This window comes from Cryptomeria japonica, chromosome 1, assembly GCF_030272615.1.
Source record: "Cryptomeria japonica chromosome 1, Sugi_1.0, whole genome shotgun sequence".
In the NCBI taxonomy this organism is placed as follows: domain Eukaryota; kingdom Viridiplantae; phylum Streptophyta; class Pinopsida; order Cupressales; family Cupressaceae; genus Cryptomeria; species Cryptomeria japonica.
In genome coordinates this window covers 470,695,638-470,722,568 of record NC_081405.1, presented here as the reverse complement: position 1 = coordinate 470,722,568, position 26,931 = coordinate 470,695,638, and the positions used below count along the sequence as shown (strand labels likewise).

Here is a 26,931-nt window from a genome sequence, read left to right as displayed (position 1 = left end):
TCTAAAAGAGAACTTGGGACAAGAACCTCTTAATGTTTTGAGAGTTTTGGGATGAATTGATGATGGAAAAATGATGTATGAATGAGATGATGGATGTTTTGTTTTCAACTTCAATAAAAACTTTGTGTTACAAATGGAACAAACTCTACTTCTTCCCTTTCAGGTGTTGGTGGCACTTCTCGAGCTGTGTTGTAGGTGATACAGATGTTTGGGAAGAAGTTGGGATTAATCTTTCCTCCTTGATTTTTGTGATAACTCAGAGCTCTATTTTGCATAAAAGCTCTGCGGTTCAATGATTCGGAATCAAATTCGTTTGTTTTACCTTGAAGATAGAGACGCATGCGATGTAGAAAGACTCTATGTGAGACAAAGATTTGTCTATTGAGATAGAAGAATTTCCTCCTTTTGATCAAATCCTTTGAGCTTAATGGTCTCCTTCTTAAGTTGATATTCTGATGACACTTCTTCTTTCGCAAGATGTGAAGAATGGTCATAAAATTTGACTCTTTGTTGTTTGTACTTTGTTTTTGATGTGTTTGGTTGTTTTTGAGAAATGTTGGATGAGTACTTTGTTTTTGAAAGTGATTTGCTGATTTTTCTTTGACAAGAAAACAAAGTAAGCACACAAACACAAGAATGTTGCCCCCAAAGGCACAAATGAGTATGGGTCTAGATCAACCCAATCTTTGGACTTGTATATGACCCTTCCTTTAGATTTATTTTAAAGTGTATTTCCAAAGCCTGAAGTCGGCTCAATTTGCACTAGGTCTGTAAAACGAACACACTTCAAACACTTTTTATCCCTAAGGTCAAATGGCCAGTTGTGATAAATTTAGCCCACATCTTGATATTTCTTCGACTTTGGTACTACATACCTTATGAATCCCGCCGTGGCAGGTAAGGATGTGATATACTAAGTCTTGCACGAGCATAACAAATAGATGATCCCTATGATGGGGGAGTCACCACTTTTATCAAGCCACAAGTGACTTTTCAAAAAGCTATGTTTCTACTCAAGGAAATATGTATGGTGAGTATCTTGGGAGCAAAACCATCTATGCTCTTGCACTAAATTATATCTCAAATATCCTCAATCAATAGAACGGGTGGGCTACTACTTAAAGGTGTTTAGTCATGTTCGATATTTTTGGACATAAGTTCATTCTGCAGTGACTCACTTAAGAGCCTTGTAACTGGTGGTGGGGCCCATTTGTCCTTTCGGCCAGTTACACTGTAGGAACAGCTATACCCAAGGCTACAGCTTTCGCTCTCACCTGATTTCTATAGCGGCTCGAAGGATTTACCACTCGAGGTCGTTCCCAAGAGTATCGATCCCTTGGCAGGCCTCTCTTAAAAAGATAAAATTTGAGCGTTACTAACACTTTTCTCTTGCACCTAGGACCACGAGAGCCAAGGGAGAGGATAGTGTGTGTTAGAGGTAGGACCACTCGACCAACTCTTTTGCACAAGTGTGCCAAACACAAAATTCACTTGTTCCTTTTAATTTGTCATCGCAATGATTTTCTATCTATTTGGAGATGTTGCTCCAACAATCATGGTGTTCTTTTTAATTTTCAAAGGCAATTGTTGGAGTAAACTAGAATTTGAAAATCCTGGTCAACTTAATGAAAAACACATTTGCATGAAGTAAAATTGCTTTAAAAATGAGACAAGTTGATTGTGAATTTTATTTGCACCAAAAATGTAAGTGTGGATTGTAAGTTTTATCTTGATGCAAGAAATAAAATTTGCCTTGTTGATTTTAAGCACCAAAAGAATTTGTTCCTAACTTTGCAACAAAAAAATTTGCGTGTTTGTTTTTGTGATTCTTTTTAACTTTGAACAAGTGTGATTCTTTTTTAGAGCTCCAAACGAAAGATATGGTTCTTTTTAAAACTCCAAATGAAAGTGTAGTTGATTTTAACCCAAAAGGAAAATGAATTTATTTTATCCTAACTTGAAAGACAAAGTTAGCAATATGAACAAATTTATTTCCTAAGCTAAAATTGCTAAAAATAATGCTATTGTAGGGGTTAGTTAAAACCTGCACAAAAGATAATTAGTTAGAAAAATCTGCATGTTTTGGTGGGCTTCTACAAGCCTAAAATTTTTGGTTTTCGGTTACAAGGAATTTTCTTACAACTCTTTGTTACAATAGCTCTACTCTGTGTGAAAACAGAAGTGCTATTTAACATGAAAGAGCAACATTATAGACAATAGCGTTAAAGTATCAATTTGCGAAGGTGCTAAATTGAGAAGAAAAATGCAAGAGAATGACCTGTGTGTCAATTAAAACATTCAAAAGTTAGTAGTCTTCAAAATGATTGCTCTTTGATTCACGTCGGGTTCACCAAATGATGTCATGGAAATGGGGACAAGGCAACAACAAAGTTCAATGTTAATAAGTTAGTTTCAACCATAAAAACAAAACAAAGAACTAAAAACCATTCCAAACATATCAAGAGAGATTTCAAAAAGCATGAAAGAAGTTTAACAAAATAAAAAAAAGGAGAAGAGCCTCCCTAAGATGCTTCCATGATGCCTTTTGATGCTTCTCCCTTGTTTCTCTCCTCTCCAAGTCCCAAATGAGTGTAGCTCTCAGCTTTTAGCACTAGCCATGGATGCCATATGGAGATTCAAGATGGTTGAATATGATAAGCAAATACTATGCAAGAGTAGATAGTGATGCTATGAAAAAGCTCTATGCTAATGCCAGTATAACAACAATACTCTAAAATGCTTCTTTTTGCTTGAGGAGAAGGGTTCTATTTATAGAAGAAATGGGGAAATGAAGGGTTAAGATTGAATGGTTTAATCAAGGGCCAAGTTTGAAAGTTGGGGATCCATGTGCACAATTGGCACCAATAAAATGGTGACAAGTGTCAACATAGGATTGGGTTGAGAGAAGAGGTTGGAGGCATTAAAGGCCTGAGAAGACCTCATGGTTATCTAGAAGGTAAGGGTCAAGTCTAAATTAAGATTACCCATTGGATTAAGAGTTAATCCAAGGATAAACCTTTGTGCAAATGATTAAGAGATAATCATGGTCAAAGCATTAAAGGCTTGATGAGACCTTTGGGTTGGGTAGAGGTTGAGTCAAAAAAAATGTTTTAACCATGTGGGAGGGTTTGAGGTAACCATTAATGGTTATTGGAGACTTTGGGGATTAAGTGGTTGAAGGTTGAAAGCCTTCAATGGTTATCAAAGACTTTGAGGGTTAATTTGTTGAACACACAAAGCATTAATTGCTTTTCAAAGACTTTGGAGTCTTTGAGAAGTGACTCCAATTTGCTTAGGAATGTGACAATATTTAGGGGATGGATTAGGCTAATTAGGAAGGGTTTAGAAGAATCTAGAAGGGGTTTAGGCATACAAGTGGATTTTGTAGGAAAATGCAAGTGGGAGAAATTTTGGTATTTTCAATTAAAATAAAATCATTTATTTCAATTAAATGGTGTAATTTGCATTTGGATAAATATTCAAATAAATATTAATTTATTTAAATGAGAAAAATGAAGATAAAGCATTAAAATGCTTGAAGACTTTGAGGGAAACCATTAAAGGCTTGAAGACTTTAAGGAAAACCATTAAAGGCTTGAAGACTTTAAGGAAAACCATTAAAGTCTTAAAAAGATTATAGAAGGAAGCCATCAAGTTTGAAGACTTTAAAGCCATCAAGTTTGAATACTTTAAGGGAAACCATTAAAGGTTTCAAGTGGGTGAGGATAAATAGGATTTTAAATAAATAATTTATTTAAAATAGTTGTGCAACTTGCTTTTGTAGGAAAATACAAGTGGGTGGAGGATAAAGGTGATTTAAATAAATTATTTATTTAAAATAATTGTGCAACTTGTATTTGTAGGAAAATGCAAGTGGGTGGAGGATAAAGGTGATTTTAAATAAATGATTTATTTATTTAAATGTGAGAGGTGGGATTTTGGGGGTTTTAAATAAATATTAATTTATTTAAATGTGAGAGAAGATTTAATTAAATAAATATGATTTATTTATTTAATTAATGGTCTGAATTTGGTTAAGTGAATTAAATCAAATAAATTGAATAATTTATTTAATTAATAAGAGAATAGGGTTAAGATGAATTAATTAAATATTAATTTAATTAATTATTAATTGATGGTTAAATAATCAAATAAATACTAAGTATTCATTTAATTAAGTGGACAGATTTATGTGACTACAATAGGTTTTTGAAGACAAATTTTTTATACCCTCTACAATTTCACCTAGATTTTTGTGTCCATTCCACTAGTATTTGTGTAGGCTCATTTTATTCCTTGAATTAGCCTTTTCCCTCTCAAGATTCTTAGGGTCACTTTTCACTAGCTACCTTTTTGCATTAGTTTGTATTAACCATGTGTTTCTTTAGTCTCCCATCATTTTTCAGTATAAATTGTCTAGGCATAAGTTGTAGCATGGATCTTCATGCACTACACTAGCATCTTGTGACATTTTGTTGTCCAAAGGTCTTTTCTAAGCATTTTGCCACTTCTCACTATCTGATCTAGTGGAAATGGCTCAAGATGATTTGTAACGGCTCAATGGACCTCCCTTCCTTCTTATTCTCTCTTTTTGAATCTATCTTTTCACTCCATGCAAAATCACTTGAAGGTTATCTTGGACACTCTCTTTGTTATTGCCTAAAAATTTCTTGGATTCTCTTGGCTCTCACAACTCTCTCTCTTTTCTATCTTGCACATGTCTGTATAGTTGGCTACAATAGTCTGAAGCTCTCACAACAATCTTTGCAACTCTCTTGGATTACTCAAGCCTCTTTGGTAATATCCTTCTTGTCTCTTTGAGCATCTTAGTATTTATCATATCCCTTATCTATAAATTAGTTGTCATTGTGTCTACTTATATTTTGATCTATCCATCTATCTGGATACTGTAGAGATGGAAACACCAAAAAAAGGACTTAAACTAAGGCAAGTCCCCAAGCATCCCCAAACATATTTCCTCTTATTTACAGGTGTAGGTTTCTTGGAGATATTCAACTGCACAAAGGTTAGCTAGAGACTTAATTTGGGTTTTTACATTCTCTATACATCTCTTTATTTGCAGTTTGTATGAGACTATAACACATCGTGTAGACATCTACTCGTCCTTCTGTCATCCTTGGTCATATTTTCATCCTTGACTAAGATTCCTATATTTGGACTAAAGACTCTTTGGTGTCCTTATCTTCCATTTTCGTAACAAAAAAATTCATTTTACTTATTTGTAATTGAATATTTTCAATAGTTTAACCCCAAAATATGATCAAGTTTCCAATCTTTCATGAGACAGAGTGAGAAGGGTAATTAGATTTTTTGATTGATCTCTCATTAACTATCCCATTAAAATACTTACACACTTGATGCACACATCAAATACATCTAGAATATATGACTAAAGCAACATGATTAATATTACACTATTTAAGAAAAACCATACCTACAAGAATTATGGATTCATCATAATAATCCATTCCATAATCATTTCGGAACATGATTCAATCCAACATATACACCCACATACGTCACAATAAAACTTCTTAACAATTTTTTATAAATAATATTTACATTAAAATAAAAAAAAATTCAATCAAAATGTATTTAAATCTAAAATTCACAACATTTAATATCCATTTAAATCGCACTTAAATAAAATAAAATAAACATTTAAATGGTCGATAAAATCATAAAGAAATTAGACTTAGAGGTCATATATAAGTACATCTATTCAATATTATTCAACCATTTAAAAGTGAATAAATAACAACTATTCATGCATAGAAAATTCACAATTTGCTTACACATCTAAATGTAATATAATTACATGTAATTACCAATGACTATAATCTTCCATATACAATGTATGAAAACACCATTCTACTAGCATGCTCATGAATCAAGGTATCAATATATCAATAAGGTATAAAAGATGCGACTCTATGATCAAATAAAAAGAAAGAAATATTCTTTTATAGTCCATCATAATGGTATGTTATATGGCTCTACATATAGTTGTTGGCAATATGAAGGAATTGATTATGTGCTACATTGATGTTTTATCATTGATGTCAACACTAGTTGTTATAGTTGTTTACCGGCTTCTGGTAGAAGGATTGGATTGGGAAGATTATCAGTTGATTGTCATTGGTATGATCTGAATGATGGAATAAGTTTGTATGAATGGTTCATATGCCTTTGAAGTATTTTTCATTCAGTTGGTATTGACTTGATGATCGGATGCTATCTTATGTTCTAGTAATCCCACTTTGTAGGTCCGATAAGAGTTTCACAAGCAGAGCTTTATTGAACATCTTTGATGTAATGCATAAGTGATGTTGGTGCAGCTTCTAGAAGGGATCCAGAATGTTGATGGTGATTGTGCTCGTGCCTCGACTGATTGGTGTCATTGCTTTTGCGTGTGTGGATCTAATTTGGGTTTGGTGCTATTTAGGTTATGGATAGGTTTCATGAAATGTGTTGGTGGATCCTTCTGATGTTCTTTCAAGATGTTTTATTGATTGGATGATGTTTGTTAATTGGCCTTAGGCCGACATGTTTTATGATTTTATTTCAGGATTATGTAATGGATCTATTGAATTATCATTTGGGTGGCCGACCTAATTGTTTAGGTCCAGGACTTGTATAAATATTTGTAAGATCTCATTGCAAAGCATAGGCAAGGAGTGAATAATGTAATAATAATTTGTGTAGAGGATTTGGTCGATCATAGGTGATCGAGTTGGGTTTATGTAAGAGATTTTAGACCTCCGGTATTGAGCTTAATCAGAACTGTAATCTGACATGTTTGATGCTATCATAGGCAGTTCTTCTTTCCGGATTGCTGTCCAAATATTTTGAGGTGGTTGGCCTCTTTTGTAGTTAGTGAGACTCCATTGTGATGAGCAGTACGCTCTAGGCAGTGTGCCTTCCTACATGTGCAGGTCCCTATTGTAATCATATACTTTTTGCAGAAGTATCATCTGACTGTGGGTAGGGTTTCCCATTGTGGTTTTTCCCTTTACCGGGTTTTCTATGTACAAATCATGGTGTTATGTATTATGGTTGCATGGTATTGATTCTCTGGTTTTCAATTATGCTTTAATGCTTTATCAGTTATTTCGGTATCTATTTTCTTATATTCTGGTAAAAGGTTTTAATTGCTTTAATTCACATAATTTGTTGACAACTGATTCACCCCCCCTCTCAGTTGTCCATCGGTTATCCTAACAATTGGTATCAGATCCTAGTCCTCTTTTTGTAGAAGCCTAACCTCTTGAGGAAGATCCTATGGAAACTAATAGTTCAGCTACTTTTTACCGGAAGGACAGTCGTAGGCTTGATGGAACAAACTATGAAGTATGGAAAATTTAGATGGAGACTCATTTAAGATTCATTGGAAAGGAAATTTTGGAAATAACTCAGAAAAGGTTACACTCCTCGTGATCGGGCATCTGGCAATCCTGCACTGGCAGACTTGGAAAAGAACATTGAAAACGACTGTAGAGCTAGAGAAGCACTCTTAAGCGCCTTATCAAATCAACATATCATGGGATTATCAGATAAATCATCGACAAAAGCTATATGGGACAAGTTGAAGACTCTAAATGAAGGTGATCCCACTGTTAAAATTTCAAAACTTGAATGTTACCAGGTAAGATATGAAAACTTGAAGATGGAGGAAGATGAAAAAATTTATGCATTCATGGAAAGGGTAAATGAAATTGTATTAGGAATTCAGTGTTGTGGTGGATCTCTAAGTGAGGAAGAGATTGTTTCAAAAGTATTAAGGGTTTTTCTACCAACATATAAGATGAAGGTAACTGCAATTAATGAGATAAGAACCATGCCTAATTCTTCTGTAAAGAGAGATACCCTTGTTGAGAAGATATTTGCTTTTGAGCTTGAAGAATTTGGTCCTCCAGGAGCTACAAAGATTGATACTACATTTAAGGCATCAACATCATCAATCAGCAAGCAAGATTGGAAAGTTTTGTATGCAAAGGAATTGGAAGAGATTAGGAAAGAAGATGAAGACCTTGAGAAACTTGAAGCCCTATTTGCTAGAAGGATACCTAAAGGTCCGACAGGAAGTAAGTATGAAGGAAAATTTCAAATGTTTTGCATGTAATAAGATAGGTCATTTTGCATCTAGATTTCCTGAAAGGAATTCAAAATTGGAAGAGTGTTGGAAATATAAAGGAATTGATTATGTGTTGCATTGATGTTTTGTCATTGATGTCAACACTAGCTATTATGGTTGTTTACCAGCTTCCGGTAAAAGGATTGGATTGAGAATATTATTAGTTGATTGTCACCAGTATGATCTGGATGATGGAATAAGTTTATATGAATGGTTCATATGCTTTTGAAGTATGTTTTAGTCAGTTGGTATTGACTTGATGATCAGATGCTATCTTATGTTCTAGTACGCCTACTTTGTAGGTCCGGTAAGGGTTTCATCGATAGAGCTTTATTGAAGATCTTTGATGTAATGCTAAGTGGTGTTGGTGCGGCTTCTAGAAGGGATTCAAGATGCTGATGGTGATTATGTTCATGCCTCAACTGATTGGTATCATTGCTTTGGCATGTGTGGATCTAATTTAGGTCCAGTGCTATCTAGGTTATGGACCGGTTTCATGAAATGTGTTGGTGGATCCTTCTGATGCACTTCTGGGATTTTTTACTCTGGTATTGAGCTTAACCAAAACTGTACTTAGGCATTGGAGATGCTATACTTCCAGTTCAATCTTCATTCCGGATTGTAGTTCGTTGTTTTCTATAGTCAGTGAGGATCCTTTAGTGATGAGCAGTGCGCTCTAGGCTGTTGGTCTTCCTACATGTGCAAGCCCCTTATTATAATATTTAGTCATCTAATCAATGGATAGATATTGTGGGTCTCAAATCCCACTGTGGTTTTTCCTCTTTGAGGTTTTCCACGTATAAATCTATGGTATTATGGTGTTCATATTTTTGGTTGCACTATTGCTTATTGTTATATGTTTTTATGTTTACCAGTTGTTGAGTTGTTGTATTAATAAGGTTAATTTTCTCCATTCCGGTAGAACACTGATTCATCCCCCCTCTCAGTGTTCTTGGATTCCAACAATTGGTATCAGAGCCTGGTCCTCATTTGCAAAATCCTAATCACTTGAGGAAGATCCTGAATCCCTAATCCATGGAGATGTGTTTGAGGCGGCAGCTTGAAGTTGCTCTTGAAGATTTTGAAGCTGAAAAATTTAAGAATATAAAGCTGGAAGATGAACTTCGATCTAAAAAAGAATTCATTATCACTCTGCAAGAAAAGTTATCTAATGCTCAAGATAATAGGAAGGAACTTATGCAAAATCAAGACGATTAAGAGAAGGATGCCCTTAAGGAACAATGTCAGAAGATGAGTCGAGAGAATGGTGTGATGAAGAATGAAATGCAAGCCCTAACTATGAGGATGTGCAAGGAGATTGAAGACCAGAAGAAGAATGAAGAAAATATTGTTATATCTCTGAAAGATAGATCTGAGGAGTGCATTAGGTTGGCACATCAGAATGATATGTTGAAAACTGAATTAGTGCAATCATAGAACAATGAGCAAGAGTTGGAAAGAATGGTGACAATCCTAAGAGGAGATCTAGATGTTGCAAATAAATACAAAGATAAGTTCAAGGTTAGCTCTGCTAAAATTGATGAGCTATTGAAGGATCAAAGGTGCAAGGGAGACACTAGAGGACTTGGATTTGAACAAGGTCAGAGGTCTAGTACTGCAAATGTAGATTGGACATCCGATATGCAGAATGATCAGAAGGTCAACCGGAATCAGAGGTCACCGGCAACCCAATGCACATAAATTCAATGGTAGATGTTTTGTTTGCAATAAATTTGGCCATATGGCAAGACATTGTGGAAATAGAGTAAATCAAGATAATAATGCAGTTCCTGGTCACATGTTCAAATTGTAAAAGGTATGGTCATAAGATAGAAGATTGTAGAATATATGTGAAATGTCATGCATGTGGAAAGTTTGGACATATGGCTAATCAATGCAGGTCAAGGAATGGTCAAGGTTATAGTAAGGCAATTCAACAAAATAATGTCACTTGTTATGCATGCAACAAAGTAGGACATATTGCTAAATTTTGTAGAAGCAAGAACCTACCGACAGGAAGTGATAAATCTGATGAAAAAGGAAAGAAGAAGATTGATGACAATCGGAGGGAGCATGAGAAGAAGTGGGTTATGAATTCTGAGGCTCAACTGGCAGAATCAATTGCCCCAAATGTTCATTTGGCTGAAGAATATACCCCGGTTACTCAACCGGAAGAGAAGAATGTTCTTGCACCGACAGGAAACTCATCTGGTAACAAAGGCATTTGCCTTAAGGGGAGGCAAATTGATGACAGATCTTGCATTGCTCCTGGTAGTGGTCTGAAATCCTATTTCAAATCTTTGGAGAAGTCAGTTTTAAGGTTAAACGATGAAGATTTGTTGGATCTTGGATCTGGTTTGGTTTACCGGTAAGTCACTTTATGAGTTATGATTTGGTCATAGATATACAGTTAAGTATTTCAGAATTCTTAATAGTGAATTGGAAGTTTGATCCTAGATATGATGAAGGGATATTTCTTGGTTATTCAACTAAGAGAAAAGCATATAGATGTTATAACAAAAGATTGCAGAGAATTGTGGAGAGAACTAATGTGAAAGTGGATGAGCAACACAAAGACCAAGATAAATCTTATGACAGAGAACTAGCAGTGGAAATGATCATAACTGATCTAGTAATGCATGTACTGGAACAAAATGTTGAACCAGTTATCCCGACATAATCAGAAAACTCTTATGTAACCAAAGAGCAAGACAAAGAACCTGAAAGTCAGAAGATTGCTAGGTATGTAAGGTTGAATCATTTAGAAGATAAGATAATTGGACAAGAAGATGATTGGCAAATCAAGAGGTATGTTTCATTTCTCAAATTGAACCAGCATCAGTAATTGAAGCTTGTAAAGATGAATGTTGGATGAAAGCTATGGAAGATGAATTAGATCAAATAGAAAAGAACAATACTTGGACTTTGGTTCCCCTGCCTAAAAATAAGAATGTCATTAGAACTAAATGGGTTTTTAGAAACAAACTAAATGAGGATGGACAAAGGTTAGATTGGCCTACAAAGGATATTCTCAGAAGGAAGGAATTGATTATGTTGAATCCTTGCTCCCGTAGCTAGGATTTTCAGATATTTTCAAGGTTTTTCTGGTATGGTTTTTGGTTTATGAGGACTTTACACTTTGAGCATATTTAGATGCAAATTGGGCAGGTGATGTTAATAACTGGATAGGCTCATCTGGTGAAGCTTTCTTTCTTGGAAAAAATCTTGTTTCATGCATCAACCAGAAGCAGTCATGTACTTCTAAAGTTGAGTATGTTGCTACTAATTGCACTCAAGTTCTATGGATGAAGCAAATGTTAAAGGATATAAGGGTAGATTGCAATGAATCGGTAGTTATTCACAATGATAACTCTGTAGCTATTGACATATCAAAGAATCCAGTATTTCACTCCAAGACTAAGCACATTTCTATCAAGTATAATTTTCTGATGGAGAAGGAAATGAATTCAGACTGGTTTGAGGAATCATTTGAGCATTTGAGAGACAGATTGAGAGTTTCTGCCCCTCTGGTAGAGACTTGAGTGATATTGTTTGGCATCAGTCTGGTATGCATTTATAGAGGTTCTATTCATTCCAGATTGATGAGTTGCTGCTACTACTCAAGGGGAGTAGTTAGTTGTGTGGTACAGAGGCTCTATGATTTTTCTTTGGTGTTTATGTTAGATTTTTGGCATTGATGTCAAAGGGGGAGAGATATATATGTGAAAAATAGAGCTTAACAAGATATCGGTCTAAGGGGGAGATTGTTGGCACAAGGAGGAGAAATAGAATTTTAGATTGGTTGTATCCCATTGGGGGAGTTTGGTTCAGGTCTATGGATGGTTAATTGGTACAAAGATATTTGGTTCAGAGCTTCATTGCTATATCATTTTATGGGAGATTGTTGGTTGTCTTCCATAGGGGGAGACTTATTTGGCATTTCTTTGCACTTGGATGTTTTTGACATCTAGTGTTGTCATCAATGGCAAAGGGGGAGATTGTTGGCAATATAAATGAATTGATTATGTGTTGCATTGATATTTTGTCATTGATGTCAACACTAGTTGTTATGGTTGTTTACCGGCTTCTAGTAGAAGGATTGGATTGGGAAGATTATCAGTTGATTGTCACCAGTATGATCTGGATGATGGAATAAGTTTGTATGAATGGTTAATATGCTTCTGAAGTATGTTTTAGTCAGTTGGTATTGACTTGATGATTGGATGCTATCTTATGTTCTAGTAAGCCTACTTTGTAGGTCTAGTAAGGGTTTCACCGGTAGATCTTTATTGAAGATCTTTGATGTAATGCTAAGTGGTGTTAGTGTGCCTTCTAGAAGGGATTCAGGATGCTGATGGTTATTGTGTTTGTGCCTTGATTGATTGGTGTCATTTCTTTGGCATGTGTGGATCTAATTTAGGTCCAGTGCTATCTAGGTTATGGACCGGTTTCATGAAACGTGTTGGTGGATCCTTCTAATGCACTTCCGGGATGTTTTATTGATTGGATGATGTTTGGTTGGCCTTAGGCCGACATGTTTTATGATTTTATTTCAAGATTATGTAATGGATCTATTGAATTATCATTTGGGTGGCCAACTTAATTGGTTAGGTCTCGGGTTAGTATAAAAGTGATGCAAGATCTCATTGTAGATCATATGTATAGGCAAGGAGCGAATAATGTAATAATCATTTTTGAGCAGAGGATTTGGTCAATCATAGGTGATCGAGTTGGGTTTATGCAAGAGGTTTTAGGCCTCTAGTATTGAGCTTAACCAGAATTGTACTCAGGCATAGGAGATGATATACTTGCGGTTCAACCAGAATTGTACTCAGGCATAGGAGATGATATACTTGCGGTTCAATCTTCATTCTGGATTGTAGTTCGTTATTTCCTGTAATCAGTGAGGCTCCTTTTGTGATGAGCAATGCGCTCTAGGCTGTTGACCTTTCTGCATGTGCAGGCCCGTTATTGTAATATTTATTCATCTGATCAGTGGATAGATATTGTGGGTCTCCAATCCCACCATGGTTTTTCCTCTTTGAGGTTTTCCACATATAAATCTATGGTGTTATGGTGTTCATCTTTGTGGTTGCATTGTTGCTTATTGTTATTTGATTTTATCTTTACCGGTTGTTGAGTTGTTACATTAATAAGGTTAATTTTCTCTATTCCGGTAGAACATTGTTTCACCCCCCCCCCCTCCCTCTCAGTGTTCTTAGATTCCAACAGAAAGAGCAAGAAGATCTTTTAAGCCTAACCCTGAATATCAGATCAAGCATAAGTAAGGAGAAAAAAAAACAAATCATGCTACTATGTTGATGAGGAAGGAGTAATTGATGACTCAGAGGAAGAACTGACATGAGATTCAGGTAGTGGATCCGACAATGGAAGAGACTGGGTATTTTATGCTATGAAGTAAGATGATCTGGAACCAATTATAACAAATTAGGAAAAGGCCCTTGCAGAAAAAATTGAAGACAAAGATGAATGGGTAATAGATAGTGGATGTTCTCATCATATGATAGGAGACAAAATAAAGTTTCTAACCCTGCAAGAATTTGATAGTGTTCAAGTTAGATTTGGTAATAACAAAGCATGCGTGATTAAAGGAAGAGGAACCATTTCATTGGATGGTAAGCATAACACTAAAAATGTCTATTATGTTGAAGGTCTGAAGCATAATATTTTGAGTGTAGGATAGTTGGTAGACAGAGGATTTCAATTATAATCAAGGATGGAAAGTGCAAAATCATTAGCAAATCAAGATTGGAATTGCAACCAATACACAAACAAAAGTTAATATCTTTCATTTGAACTCCGATGAAAGAAAATGTTTGATTACACATATTGATGAAAGTTGGCTATGGTGTAAGAGGTTGTTTCATGTAAATTTTGATTGCATTGTAAAGATCAGTTCAACTAAGGCAGTTAGAGATTTACCTAAGATTGTGAAGCCTCATAATCCGGTATGTAAGGAATGTCAAATGGGTAAGAAAATTGGAACTTCTTTTAAGAGCATACCTAATAAATCTAATAATATTCTTGATTTGATTCATACTGACCTATGTGGTCCTGCTAATACAATAAGATTTCAAGGAGATACATATTTCATGTTAATCATTGATGACTATTCTAGAATGATGTGGGTTGCATTTCTAAGGGATAAATTTGAATCCTTTGAAAAATTCAAGATCTTTAAAGCTATGGTTGAGACAGAGACTGGGATGAAAATCAAGTGTCCAAGATTAGATCAAGGTGGTGAATTCACATCCGATGAATTCAACAACTATTGTGAGAAAAATGGCATTAGGAGACGCACCCTGGACACCTCAGAAGAATGGTATTGTGGAAAGAAAGAGCAAAACCATTTTGGATGCAGCCAGAACCATGATGATGGAAGCTAATTTGTCTCATATCTACTGGAGAGAAGCACTAAGTATAGCAGTTTATACATTCAACAGAGTTCATAGCAAAGGAGATTCTGGTAAGACACCTTATGAATTATGGTTTGGTCATCCCCCTACTCTTAAGTATTTCAGAATCTTTGGAAGTAAGTGTTATATTAAAAGAGATGATTCCATTGGAAAGTTTTACCCTAGATGTGATGAAGGAATATTTCCTGGTTATTCAACTAAGAGAAAAGCATATAGATGTTATAACAAAAGATTGCAGAGAAATGTGAAGAGCACTAATGTGAAAGTGGATGAGCAGTACAAAGACCAAGCCAAATCTTATGATAGAGAACCGGCAGTGGAAATGATCATAACTAATCCGGTAATGTCTGTACCAGAATAGAATGTTGAACCTATTACCCTGACATCATCAGAAAACTCAATTGTAACTGAAGAGCAGCATAGAGAACCTAAAAATCAGAAAACACCAAGGTATGTAAGGCTAAATCATTCTGAAAATCAGATCATTGGAGACAAATTCAAGGGAGTTATGACAAGAAGAAGATTGGCAAATCAAGAGGTATGTTTCAAATCTCAAATTGAACCAACATCAGTAATTGAAACTTGTAAAGATGAATGTTGGATGAAAGCTATGGAAGATGAATTAGATTAGATAGAAAACAACAATACTTGGACTTTGGCTCCCTGGCCTAAAAAAAAGAATGTCATTGGAACTAAATGGGTTTATAGAAACAAACTGAGTGAGGATGGACAAGTTGTAAGAAACAAGACTAGATTGGTCTACAAAGGATATTCTCAGAAGGAAGGAATTGATTATGATGAAACTTTTGCACCGGTAGCCAGAATTGAAGCTGTTAGACTATTTCTTGCTTATGCAACCTAAAAGAACTACAAGGGCTATCAAATGGATGTTAAGTTTGTATTTCTAAATGGAGAACATAAAGAGGAAGTCTTTATTGAGAAACCTAGTGGATTTTTACTGACAGATGACAAAAATGTGGTTTGTAAATTAAGGAAAGCCCTATATGGATTAAAACAAACTCCTAGAGCTTGGTATGCAAGGTTGGATAAGTATCTTTTGAAGCTTGATTTTATAAAAGGTAATGCTGACAATAACCTATATTATAAGATCACTAATTATGATATTTTGATTATGAAGTATTTGTTGATGATATCATTTTTGGAGGTGAAGAAAAATTGTGCATGGAATTCTCTGATAATATGAAGAGTGAATTTGAAATGTCAATGATTGGAGAAATAAGATTTTTTCTAGGTTTGTAGATTACTCAGACTGACAAAGGCATGTTTATCTATCAAACTAAGTATCTAAGGGAATTATTGAAGAAATTTGGTATGAAAAATTCCAAACCAGTTAGTACTCCTATGGTTACAAGTGAAAAATTGTCAATTAAACATGTATCCCCTCCAGTAAATCCTACAAGATATAAATTCATGATTGGTGGTTTTCTATATTTAACTTAGACTAGACCGAATATAATGAATGAAGTCAGTATTGTATCAAGATTTCAAAGTAATCCAAGAGAAAATCATGAAAGTGCAATAAAAAGGATATTTTGGTATTTGCAAGGAACAACTGAATATGGTTTATGGTACTCTAAAGATGATGACTTTGTTTTATTTGCATATACAGATGCAGATTGAGCAGGTGATGTTGATGATCAGAAGAGGACATCCGATGGAGCATTCTTTCTAGAGAAGATGTTGGTTTCATGGATCAACAAGAAGTAGTCATGCATTTCTTTATCTACTACTGAAGTTGAATATGTTGCAGCCGCAACTAATTGCACTCAAGTTCTATGGACGAAGCAGATGTTGAAGGATATACAAGTGAGTTGTAATGTTCCGGTTGTTATTCATTGTGATAACTCTGCAACTATTGACATATCAAAGAGTCTGGTATTTCACTCCAAGACTAAGCATATATCAATCAAGTATAACTTTTCAAAGGAAAAAAGTGGAAACAAAAGAAGTCAGATTGGTTTATGTGAACACTAAAGAGCAGATAGAAGACATCTTCACTAAACCTTTGTCCCGGGAATCATTTGAGTATTTGAGAGACAGATTGAGGGTTTCTACCCCTCCGGTAGAGACTTAAATGATGCAGATATGCATCAGTCCAGTATGCATTATCAGAGCTATCTTTTGATTTGGATTGATGAAATAATGCTACTACTCAGGGGGAGTAGTCAGCCTTGAGATTTAGAGTTTTCATATTCTGTTTGATATCTATATCATATCTTTGGCGTTGTTGTCAAAGGGGGAGGAATATATGTGAAAAAACATTGCTATTTATTTTTTCAGATTGATTGCACTCCTTAGGGGGAGTTTGGCAGTATTTGGTCCTTTGATTCATATTTGGTTCAAAGCTTCATTGCTATATCATTTTATGGGAGATTGTTGGCTATCTTCCATAGGGGAGACTTGTTTGACATTTCTTGGCACTTGGATGTTTTTCACATCTATTGTTACCATCAATGCCAAAGGGGAGATTGTTGGCAACATGAAGGAACTGATTAGTGTTGCATTGATGTTTTGTCATTGATGCAACACTAGTTGTTATGGTTGTTTACCGACTTCCGATAGAAGGATTGGATTGGGAAGATTATCAGTTGATTGTCACCGGTATGATCTGAATGATGGAATAAGTTTGTATGAATGGTTCATATGCCTCTGAAGTATGTTTTAGTCAGTTGGTATTGACTTGATGATCGGATGCTATCTTATGTTCTAGTAAGCCCAATTTGTAGGCCTGGTAAGGGTTTCACCGACAAAGTTTTATTGAAGATCTTTGATGTAATGCATAAGTGGTGTTGGTGTGACTTCTAGAAGGGATTCAGGATGCTGATGGTGATTGTATTCGTGCCTTTACTGATTGGTGTCATTGCTTTGGCATGTGTGGATCTAATTTAGGTCCGGTGCTATCTAGGTTATGGACCAGTTTCATGAAACGTGTTGGTGGATCCTTCTGACGCAATTTCAGGATGTTTTATTGATTAGATGATATTTGTTTGGCCTTAGGCCGACATGTTTTATGATTTTATTTCAGGATTATGTAATGAATCTATTGAATTATCATTTGGGTGGATGACCTAATTGTTTAGGTCTAGGACTTGTATAAATATTTGTAAGATCTCATTGTAGATCATAGGCAAGGAGCGAATAATGTAATAATCATTTGTGCAGGGGATTTGGTCGATCATAGGCGATCGAGTTGGGTTTATGTAACAGGTTTTAGACCTCCAGTATTGAGTTTAACCGAAACTATAATCTGACATGTTTGATGCTATCATAGGCAGTTATTCTTTCTGGATTGTTGTCCAAATATTTTGAGGTGGTTGACCTCTTTTGTAGTCAGTGAGACTCCATTGTGATGAGTAGTGCGCTCTAGGCAGTGTGCCTTCCTGCATGTGCAGGCCCCTATTGTAATCATATACTTTCTGCAGAAGTATCATCTTACTATGGGTAGGGTTTCCCACTGTGGTTTTTCCCTTTACTGAGTTTTCCACGTACAAATCATGGTGTTATGTGTTATGGTTGCATGGTATTGATTCTCTGATTTTCAATTATGCTTTAATGCTTTATCAATTATTCCGGTATCTGTTTTCTTATCCTAACAATAGCTTATAGTTAAAGCACATAACTGTGCTACAAATAAGTCATACACACTTTACCCTCTATGTAATTTGAACTTGTGACCTCTCTTTCAGGAACATAAAGAAATGGTTCTTCTAAACTAAGACTACCAACAAACTCTTCAAAGGACTATGTCCCACAAAATATCCAATTGACATTTATTATTCAAACCACAAGCATAATCACATTCAACAACATCCATCAATAAGACTTAGAGGTCATATATAAGTATATTTACAATTTACTTACACATCTAAATGTAATATAACTAAATGTAACAATCAATGACTATTACCATCCAATATATGAAAACACTAATCTACTAGCATAATCATGAATCAAGGTATCAATATATAGATCCAGTTGTATCAAGTATCTAAAATAAGGTATAAAAGATGTGACCCTATGATCATATAAAAAGAAAGAAAGAAATATTTTTTTATAATTCACTATGTTGATCTGTATATGGGTCTACATGGGACTAAGTGTGCTACAAACGAGGCATACGCTGTGATATTTGAACTCGTGATCTATTTCTTAAGAACATAAGAAAATGACTTTAAATTAAGCTTATCAATAAACTCTTCCAAGAAAAAAATAACATTATCACATTGAAAACATTCAAAATAACAAAAAGTAAGAATCCTTCAAAATGAAAGTCATAACCTCATCTTGGGAGTAAGAGAAAACCCCAATTCCATCATTACAATATCATCCAGGAATATTGAGGAAAAGAACGGTTCAGACCCAAAGACTGACCCTTAAACAAAATCCCATAAAGAAATCCATGGAATCATTGAGCTTTAAGCAAAAGAAGTACGAATGAGGTGGACAGCAGTACCTTTGCCTTCATTTTTCAGTTCCCAAATTATTCTGTCTGTGACTTTTGTATTGAATAAGCTCTGTATTCCTTGAAACCCACTTTGCTTCGAGGGCCAGAAATCTGCTTCCCTTTCTCTTTCGGCCACAGTTGGGTTGTTCAGCACAGGCGTGGGTAAAAGCCAAAAGAAGCTGCCGACTTCCATACGGATCTAAGCATATCTCAAATCGGGATTTAGCATTACCATCAATCACTTCAATTTTCCTCATATAATGTGAAGCAGCGAAGAATTTTGACAGAAGAACTGAAAAAAGGCCATGGCAATGCCAGTTGAACAGCAACCTGCATTGGTGTATGAAAATGCAGCTTCCAGTCAAGGCAGCGGATCTCATTCAAATGGGTCTGTTGGCCCTGTTTTGGCAGTTCTGTCAGTCATAACCATCTTGGGAGTTCTGGCCTGTGTGGCGGGCAGAATCTGTGCAGCGCGTTTGTTGAGTGCCAATAGCAAATATGACTGTGTTGGGTGGATGGAAAAAACTTGTTCTGCTTGCCTCGATGGAGATCTACACGCAGATGAAGAAATTCCAGTTGCCAAGCCTGCTTGAGATGATTGCCTTCCTTGTGGAATGCAAAAGTAGAGAAATGTTGGGAGATTTGCAGAATAAGTTCTTGTAATTGTACATTTTTTTTCATGCTTCTCAAGGATTTGCCTTCCAAATTGATTTCTTGAATTCCATGTAAACATAATTCTATGCAAAATAACTAAAAGTATTGAATTTCTCTATGGAAATGTTTGACCTGTTTCACGGCGGCAGGAGGTTTCAAGCTGAATTTTGATTGGAAATGTTCATCTGAATATTAGAAAGCATGTTTGTTAATGTTGAGAGGCAGTTGTTGTTTATCATATTTAATCTTTTTAATTTAGTTTTTTATCTTAAAGTTAAAATATTAATATTTATGGGGGCTTGGTGCTATTAATGAACGATTAAATTGGTTCTAAAAAATCACGATTTTCGCATTATTTATGGGGGGCTTGGTGAACGGCTGCCGCTAAATTGGTTCCAAAAAATCGCATTACTTATAGATCTTGGTCGTGTTCCTCCAACATCACAAAAGATGAGAGTGCCCATAATTGTAATGAACAAATTGATATTTAAAGTTGAAGGTGTTTTATTGATTAAACATTTATAATTGCATAATTATTCTAATTTTTAAAATAATAATTAATACGTTCAAACTCTAACATCATATAATTATATAATACACTCATCTCTATAACTTTAATTCTAAATTTAACAACCTTAATCCTTATCTAAGTTTAGCCTAGTTCAAATTTTAGTTGTAACCATAAACCTAATTCTAAAATTAACATTTTTTTGCATTGTAACCCTAATATTTAACCTGGTTATAACATTAAATACAATCGTAATCCTATCTTTAGCTTCAATCTATAGCTAGTCTAATTATAACCTCAATTATAACCTTTGGTGCTAACCCTTATTCTAACAGTAACTCTTGTTACAAGTCTAATTTTAATCCTAATTATAATTATTAATAATAAATGTAATTACAACATAATATATAATTGTAATTATTATAAATATTTCTAAATAATTTGTAATCAATTTAAATTTAAATTTAATGGTGGCATAAAATAAATTAAGTGATCTTTATAAATCATTATTACTTAAAATGTATTAGCATGTTTGTAATTACTATATTTTTTATAAGATGGTGCAAATGTATAATATGTTTTTATATAATATGTTAAATTATGATAAGATTGAATACTTTTAAAGTTTATGTACAATAAAAAAAAAAAATATTACAATTAAAAGAAATTTCTAAATTGATATTAAAAAATTAGTTTAGATAATGTTGTTACAAATATTTTATTAATTTAAAAATATATATTTATAAAAGGTATGTACTAGCCATTACACGTTTAATTATTTATCTTTAGTTTGAAATTTCTCACCACCTTAAAAATGTGTATGTAATATGAATTCTTATTATTACAATATTTTTTAAATTAAATTTAATAATTATTATTAAAATTAATTTTATATCATTATAATGATAATTTATAATTTATATATCATTTATCTTTTAAATCTAAATTGAGCAAATACAATTTAATTTTGATCATCTCATTGATAGAATAACAAGTGCCACTAGTAGCCAATATTTGCCGATTTAATATTGTAATAGAATTAATTAACATTAGTATTATATTATTATGTTATTTATTTATTTATTATTATAAATATTAGTATTATATTATTAATAACATTATTTTATTATCAAAGTTTTATATTATTAAATTGTATGAGAATAACTAAAATAATATTGTTAATTTATATTTTTTATATTATATTTATTTATTTATATAATATTAAACTTTTATAAATGTAGATATAGATTTAAACTTTTATAAATGTAGATATAGATTCTAAATAATTTGTTAAATATTTGTTTATTGAATATGTAAAATAAATTTGAAAAGATAACAATGACTTTAATATTATTGACTTGGGTAAATAATATACTAGGGTTAAAATGATAATCTTTAGATGTAATATTAGGGTTAGAATGATAATCTTTAGATGTAATATTATATTTTCAATAATATAACTATTATATTGAAGAAAGAAGGTTTTGTCTCTTTGTTGCAAATTGTACATAATTTATCCTTCTCAAACATAAAAAATTTAAACGTACAAAAGATTATGTACCTAAAAATTTGACTAAAAAAATCATGTTTAGATAGTGGATTCATGAAATCCGCTAATAAGATGTACATTTTTTAGCCAATTATATTGGGAAAAAATAATTTCTCTAATTTAGAAACTTAGAAATCATGCATCTTAACTTTTTAAAAATTGCAAAAAAATTCACAATTCTAATTGGTGGAAAAGCAATTGAAGAATAATGACTTAACCAAAATTGAGTGCAATGGATTGCAATAGTACTAGCCTAACGACAAGTACTAATAAAACTAGCATATCTATATTTTAAAAAATCCAAGTAAAGTAAGCTGAGAGAGACCAAATTTAAAAATATTTAGCATTCATAAATAATAGTAAAGAGTTGATTGTAATAAAATTGGCATTGAATGGTTTAATAAATCACTTAGCCTTCTTGAAGGAAAATTCAAAATTCAAATATTTAACATTTGATTTACTATGACCTACTTATATAAAAATATTAGGTTTAATATATGTGATATATATTGAAACCTAACCCTAATCATATATCCAATTCTAAGCATAACCCTGACCTTAACCCTTATCTAATATTAAATCTAACCCTAGCAATTGAATCTAGACACTAACCCTATTCAAAACCTAACCATATATTAACCCTAAGTCGCATATTGTTCTTATAACCATAATTTTTCTCTACCCTAATTGAGCTCTAAAGCTAACTCTTACCAAACCCTAATCTAACATTAACCCTAACTCCAGCCTTACTACCCTAATATTAACCCTAATAATATCCAAACCATTATCATAATTAAAACTTAATCCTAACCATATTTGAACCCTAACCCTAACTTGAAGATTTCTCTTAAAACCTTGATTGAATCCTAACCATAATTGAATCTCTTATTTCTAATTCTAATTCTAACCTTAACCATAATTGAACTATAACGTCAACTCTTTTTGAACCCTAACCATAATTTTACCCTAACCTTAACTAAATCCCAACTTAATTGAATCATAGCCCTAACTCTAAAATTAAGTAAACCCTAACCATAAATAAATTGTATTGATAACCTTAATTGAATGTTAATCCTAATTTAAATGAATCCTAACTTTAACACTTATTAAGCCACAATTCAAGTTGAACACTAACCTTAATCTTAGCCCTAACCCATTGAAACCTTGTCCTAATTTAACCATAATCTAAATCCTATCTCTAATTCTTATTCTAACCCTAACTTTAACCCTAGTCTAACATTGAATCTAACCCTAATGCTAACATTGTTTAAACCCTAGCTTGAAATTAATATAACCCCAATTTAACCCTAACTCTAATTTTAGCTATAGCCCAAATTAAAACCTAACCATAACCCTAATTCAAACCTTATCATAAATAAAATATTTTTCCCTTATTGAGTCCTAATCTAACATTAACCTTAATCTTTATTTAATCCTAACCTTAAAGGTAACCCTAATCTAATATTAACCCTAATGCTATCGAAACTTATTCATAATATAACCCTAACCCTAAGTCAAAGATTTCTTCTATTTAATCCTAATTGATACCTAATCCAATTTAATCCTATTCTAACCTAACCTTAACCATAACATTAACCCTAATTGTAATGGCAATCCCTATTCTAGTTTTAATCTTAATTGAACTTGAACCTAAACCCTAGTGCAACCTTAATTCTAATCGTAACCTTGATACCAAAGTTTATTATAACTTTAACACTAACCCTAACCCTAACCTAATGATGAAAGGCATTGATTATAGAAATTTTAACAAATGTATTTCTAACCATAACCCTAATTGAACCCTAACTTTAACCTTAACTCTAATGAACCATCACATCAACCCCAAGCCTAAACTTAACCCTGACCTAAGCTTTCTCCTAGAATCTTAATATTGGCCCTAATAAACTATGACCCTAACCCTAATTAAACCCCAACCCCAACCACAACCTTGACCTTAACCTCAAGATTTATCCTAGAACTCTAACACTATCTCAACACCACCTCAACACTAACCATAAGCTTAATCAAAACCCGTAATTAAACTCTATCTCTAACATAAACCCTAACCCTAATTTAACTCAAACTATAATCCTAACCCAACACATGCAAGACTTTAAAATAATGAGGGTTGGAGTTAGTGTTAGGATATGTAATGCCCCACCAGGAAACCCCGAAGGGATTAAGCCATAACACAAGAATAGAGTGCAATAATTTTATTTTTTTTAAAGTTACACCACATTAAGATACAACAAGATATCAAAGATTCAGATTACATAGCGGAAGACAACAACTAACACCTAAAGAGTTTCCCAACATGATTACTTAATTTACACATTTCACTTAACACACTAATAAATCCAATAAGCTGATTATCTTAATAACGAGATAATTCTTAATCAGGATAATTTCTTTCAAAAGATGGAAATATAATTCACAAGATAAGGTTCATCCATTAAGATTTATTCATACTCTTCATTCAAGGTTTTCATTAAAATACAAGCCATACATCTAATATTCTAACACACTAGAATTTCATCATAAACATATGAGATCTTTTCAAGCATACTTAATTTCCTTAACAACGACTGAATATATTCCATTACTCTAAGTTACATTCTTTCATATTCCAATTTATTGCATTTAAAAGACGATTGCATACATGCATCTACGATAAATCTCATCTAAACCACTTATGCATTCGATCAAAATGACATTCAAGAAAGAACTGCATATAAACATTTAAAGTTAATTCCATCTTATCCACTTATACATTCTAACATAAGCTATTCCTACATGATAAAGTTGAATAAGGGAAACATAAGAGAATAACATCACATAACACCATAATGATCTCGGAGTTCACCCCTAAAGGGCTACATCTCTGGGTCTGCTCAACTGCAAGACCCCTCTGATAATTAATAAAGTTAGGAATACAAGAGGTTACACCATTACAATCCGGCCATCAAGGCGAAACATAATCAATATACAAGCGACCGCATCGGTCAATTAATACATAAACGATCCCTGAAAAGAAAAGGATCCAACTGAACATAATCAAAGCTAATACAAAGGTCCATTGGAGCATCCACAAAACTGAGTCATCACCACCCAAGGTCTAACATGAAACCGATACTCACAAGGGCACAGACAAAAGGACGACCCACCAACGTACTCCTAACAGGACAAAACAACAACACACTAGCGAACGTAGGGACAAGTGTCATCACACAACCTGGTCTGGTTTCCATGGCAGGTCTTCATAGGTTCCGGCCCCATACGCTAGGTTACCCTGACAACCTAATCCGAACCTCCGGCCCATCCAAGCCTCATGTGGACCCACACATCCTCTCGTGAAGATAAGGATGATGGTTTGCCATTTCAGGCCTTCTCATAGCATGTCGAGTCTATGTTAGCACTTGTCCCATGTGTGAGGCACATTTATCTTACTTAGAGATTACATTCTAATCTACTGATAGGTTATCACTTATTAGACTCACTTTTGATGGGTTACCTAGCAGCCACTTTGGGCGCGGCCCCCAATCGAAAGCCACTTTCCCATACGACACTAGACTAAACTCGGACGAACTCAAAACCCAAGGAATACACATGGTCAGACGAATGGAGTTCAAGGAGGAAACAACCATCTAGTCAAACATGACTCAAAGAGGTACACTACTGACGATACTCTAACGAGAGGCCCGACCAACTATGGTCAACCACAAATCATCATTCGACACCCACACAGAGGATATGACCAAATACGACACTACCACAAAACAACAGTCAACTCGGAACCGAGGACTGAAACAGGTACCCCAAGTAAATCCATACGATAGGGAGCTATCAAACAAGCACGACTTGCCATTACATAAGCAAAAGCGAATATAGAAATTAAACTCGCATAGGTAATATTCAGCAGATACAATCTTTTCCGAATGGATCTAAACATTAAAAGTCGATCAAGTTTTACTACATGATCTATAAGAGATTGCAGTTATCTACTTCATTTAGATACAGGTTGTTCTTGGTTTTCTAACTCTCTAAGGTTCATTGCATCGAACATACATATTAAGCCATAATGAGTTCTTAAACCAAATTCACATTAATAAAACTCAGACAACCATTAACCAATTAAATAAGATATTTAATCTCCAATTAAAACATCATTGACATACTAGTTCAAAACCAACCTCTACAGTTTCATATTTTCCAAGCCCAGTTGCACTATACGGATCACGGAAATATAAATATATAAGGAAATCCAAATGTAGCTAATCATTTCCAAAATCCAAATATTACTTCCTTACGCACGTATAGAAGAATCCAAAATTAACTATTAATTAATGAGTATATTTATCAATCCACGATAAATAAAATATACACAATTAATAACTAAAAGTGCACAATAACCCAGTTAATTATTAGTTAATATATAATTATTAATCTTTATTAATAAAATATATTTTACTAATAATTAATGCATTGCACAAATTTCAAATTAAATATCGATTAGTTTTTATATATATATATATATATATTAATTTCCATTAATAATATATATATAATAATTAATAATTAATTGAAAACTTTATTTTAAAGAAAAATACTTTTAATTTAATAAATTTATTTATTTATTTATTTTTAAATAATTAAAAAATAATTAAAAAAAATGAAATACTTTATATTTTTTAAAACCCCAAGGGCAGACCCACGTGGGGACCACGTGGGCTTCTCCCATGCGGGCCTCCCTTTCCCCACAGGAAGGGCTGGGGAGACCATGACATGGTCTCCACCCAGCCTAGGCTGCGTGGAGAGCGCGGCATGGCCTCACCGCAGGCCTCTCCCCATGGTTTGGGGAAGCCTTGGCTCTCCCCAACCATGGGTCGAGGGCCTTGGCACCTGCCGTCCCCTCCCAAATTCGCCAATACAAAAACAACGCAACACGTTAATTTTTTATTATAATAATATTTTATATTTTTTAAAAAATTGCTATTAGAAAAGAATTTCATACACAGCAAAAAAAAAAAAACACAGTCTCACAGAGACTGAAATAAATAATTTTTTTTTTTAAATTTTATTCTCCCATTTGCAATTTTAAAATACCCAGATCAGGAAAGGGGAAAATTTCTCCAAAACCAACAGCATATTGGCCAAATAAGATTG

At 33.8% G+C, this 26,931-nt stretch overlaps 1 protein-coding gene across 1 annotated transcript; it reads left to right on the top strand.

Moving 5' to 3' along the window:
- Positions 1-19,013: 19,013 nt before the first annotated feature.
- On the top strand, positions 19,014-19,827 carry LOC131071685 (uncharacterized). Its single transcript, XM_058007630.2, has one exon. It carries the CDS (start codon positions 19,363-19,365, stop codon positions 19,648-19,650), a length of 288 nt encoding a protein of 95 aa, XP_057863613.1. The 5' UTR covers positions 19,014-19,362; the 3' UTR covers positions 19,651-19,827.
- Positions 19,828-26,931: the final 7,104 nt, after the last annotated feature.

What these genes read in the sequence shown, in the direction of transcription:
- LOC131071685 (XM_058007630.2), top strand. Translation starts at nt 19,363, where the DNA reads ATGGCAATGCCAGTTGAACAGCAACCTGCATTGGTGTATGAAAATGCA.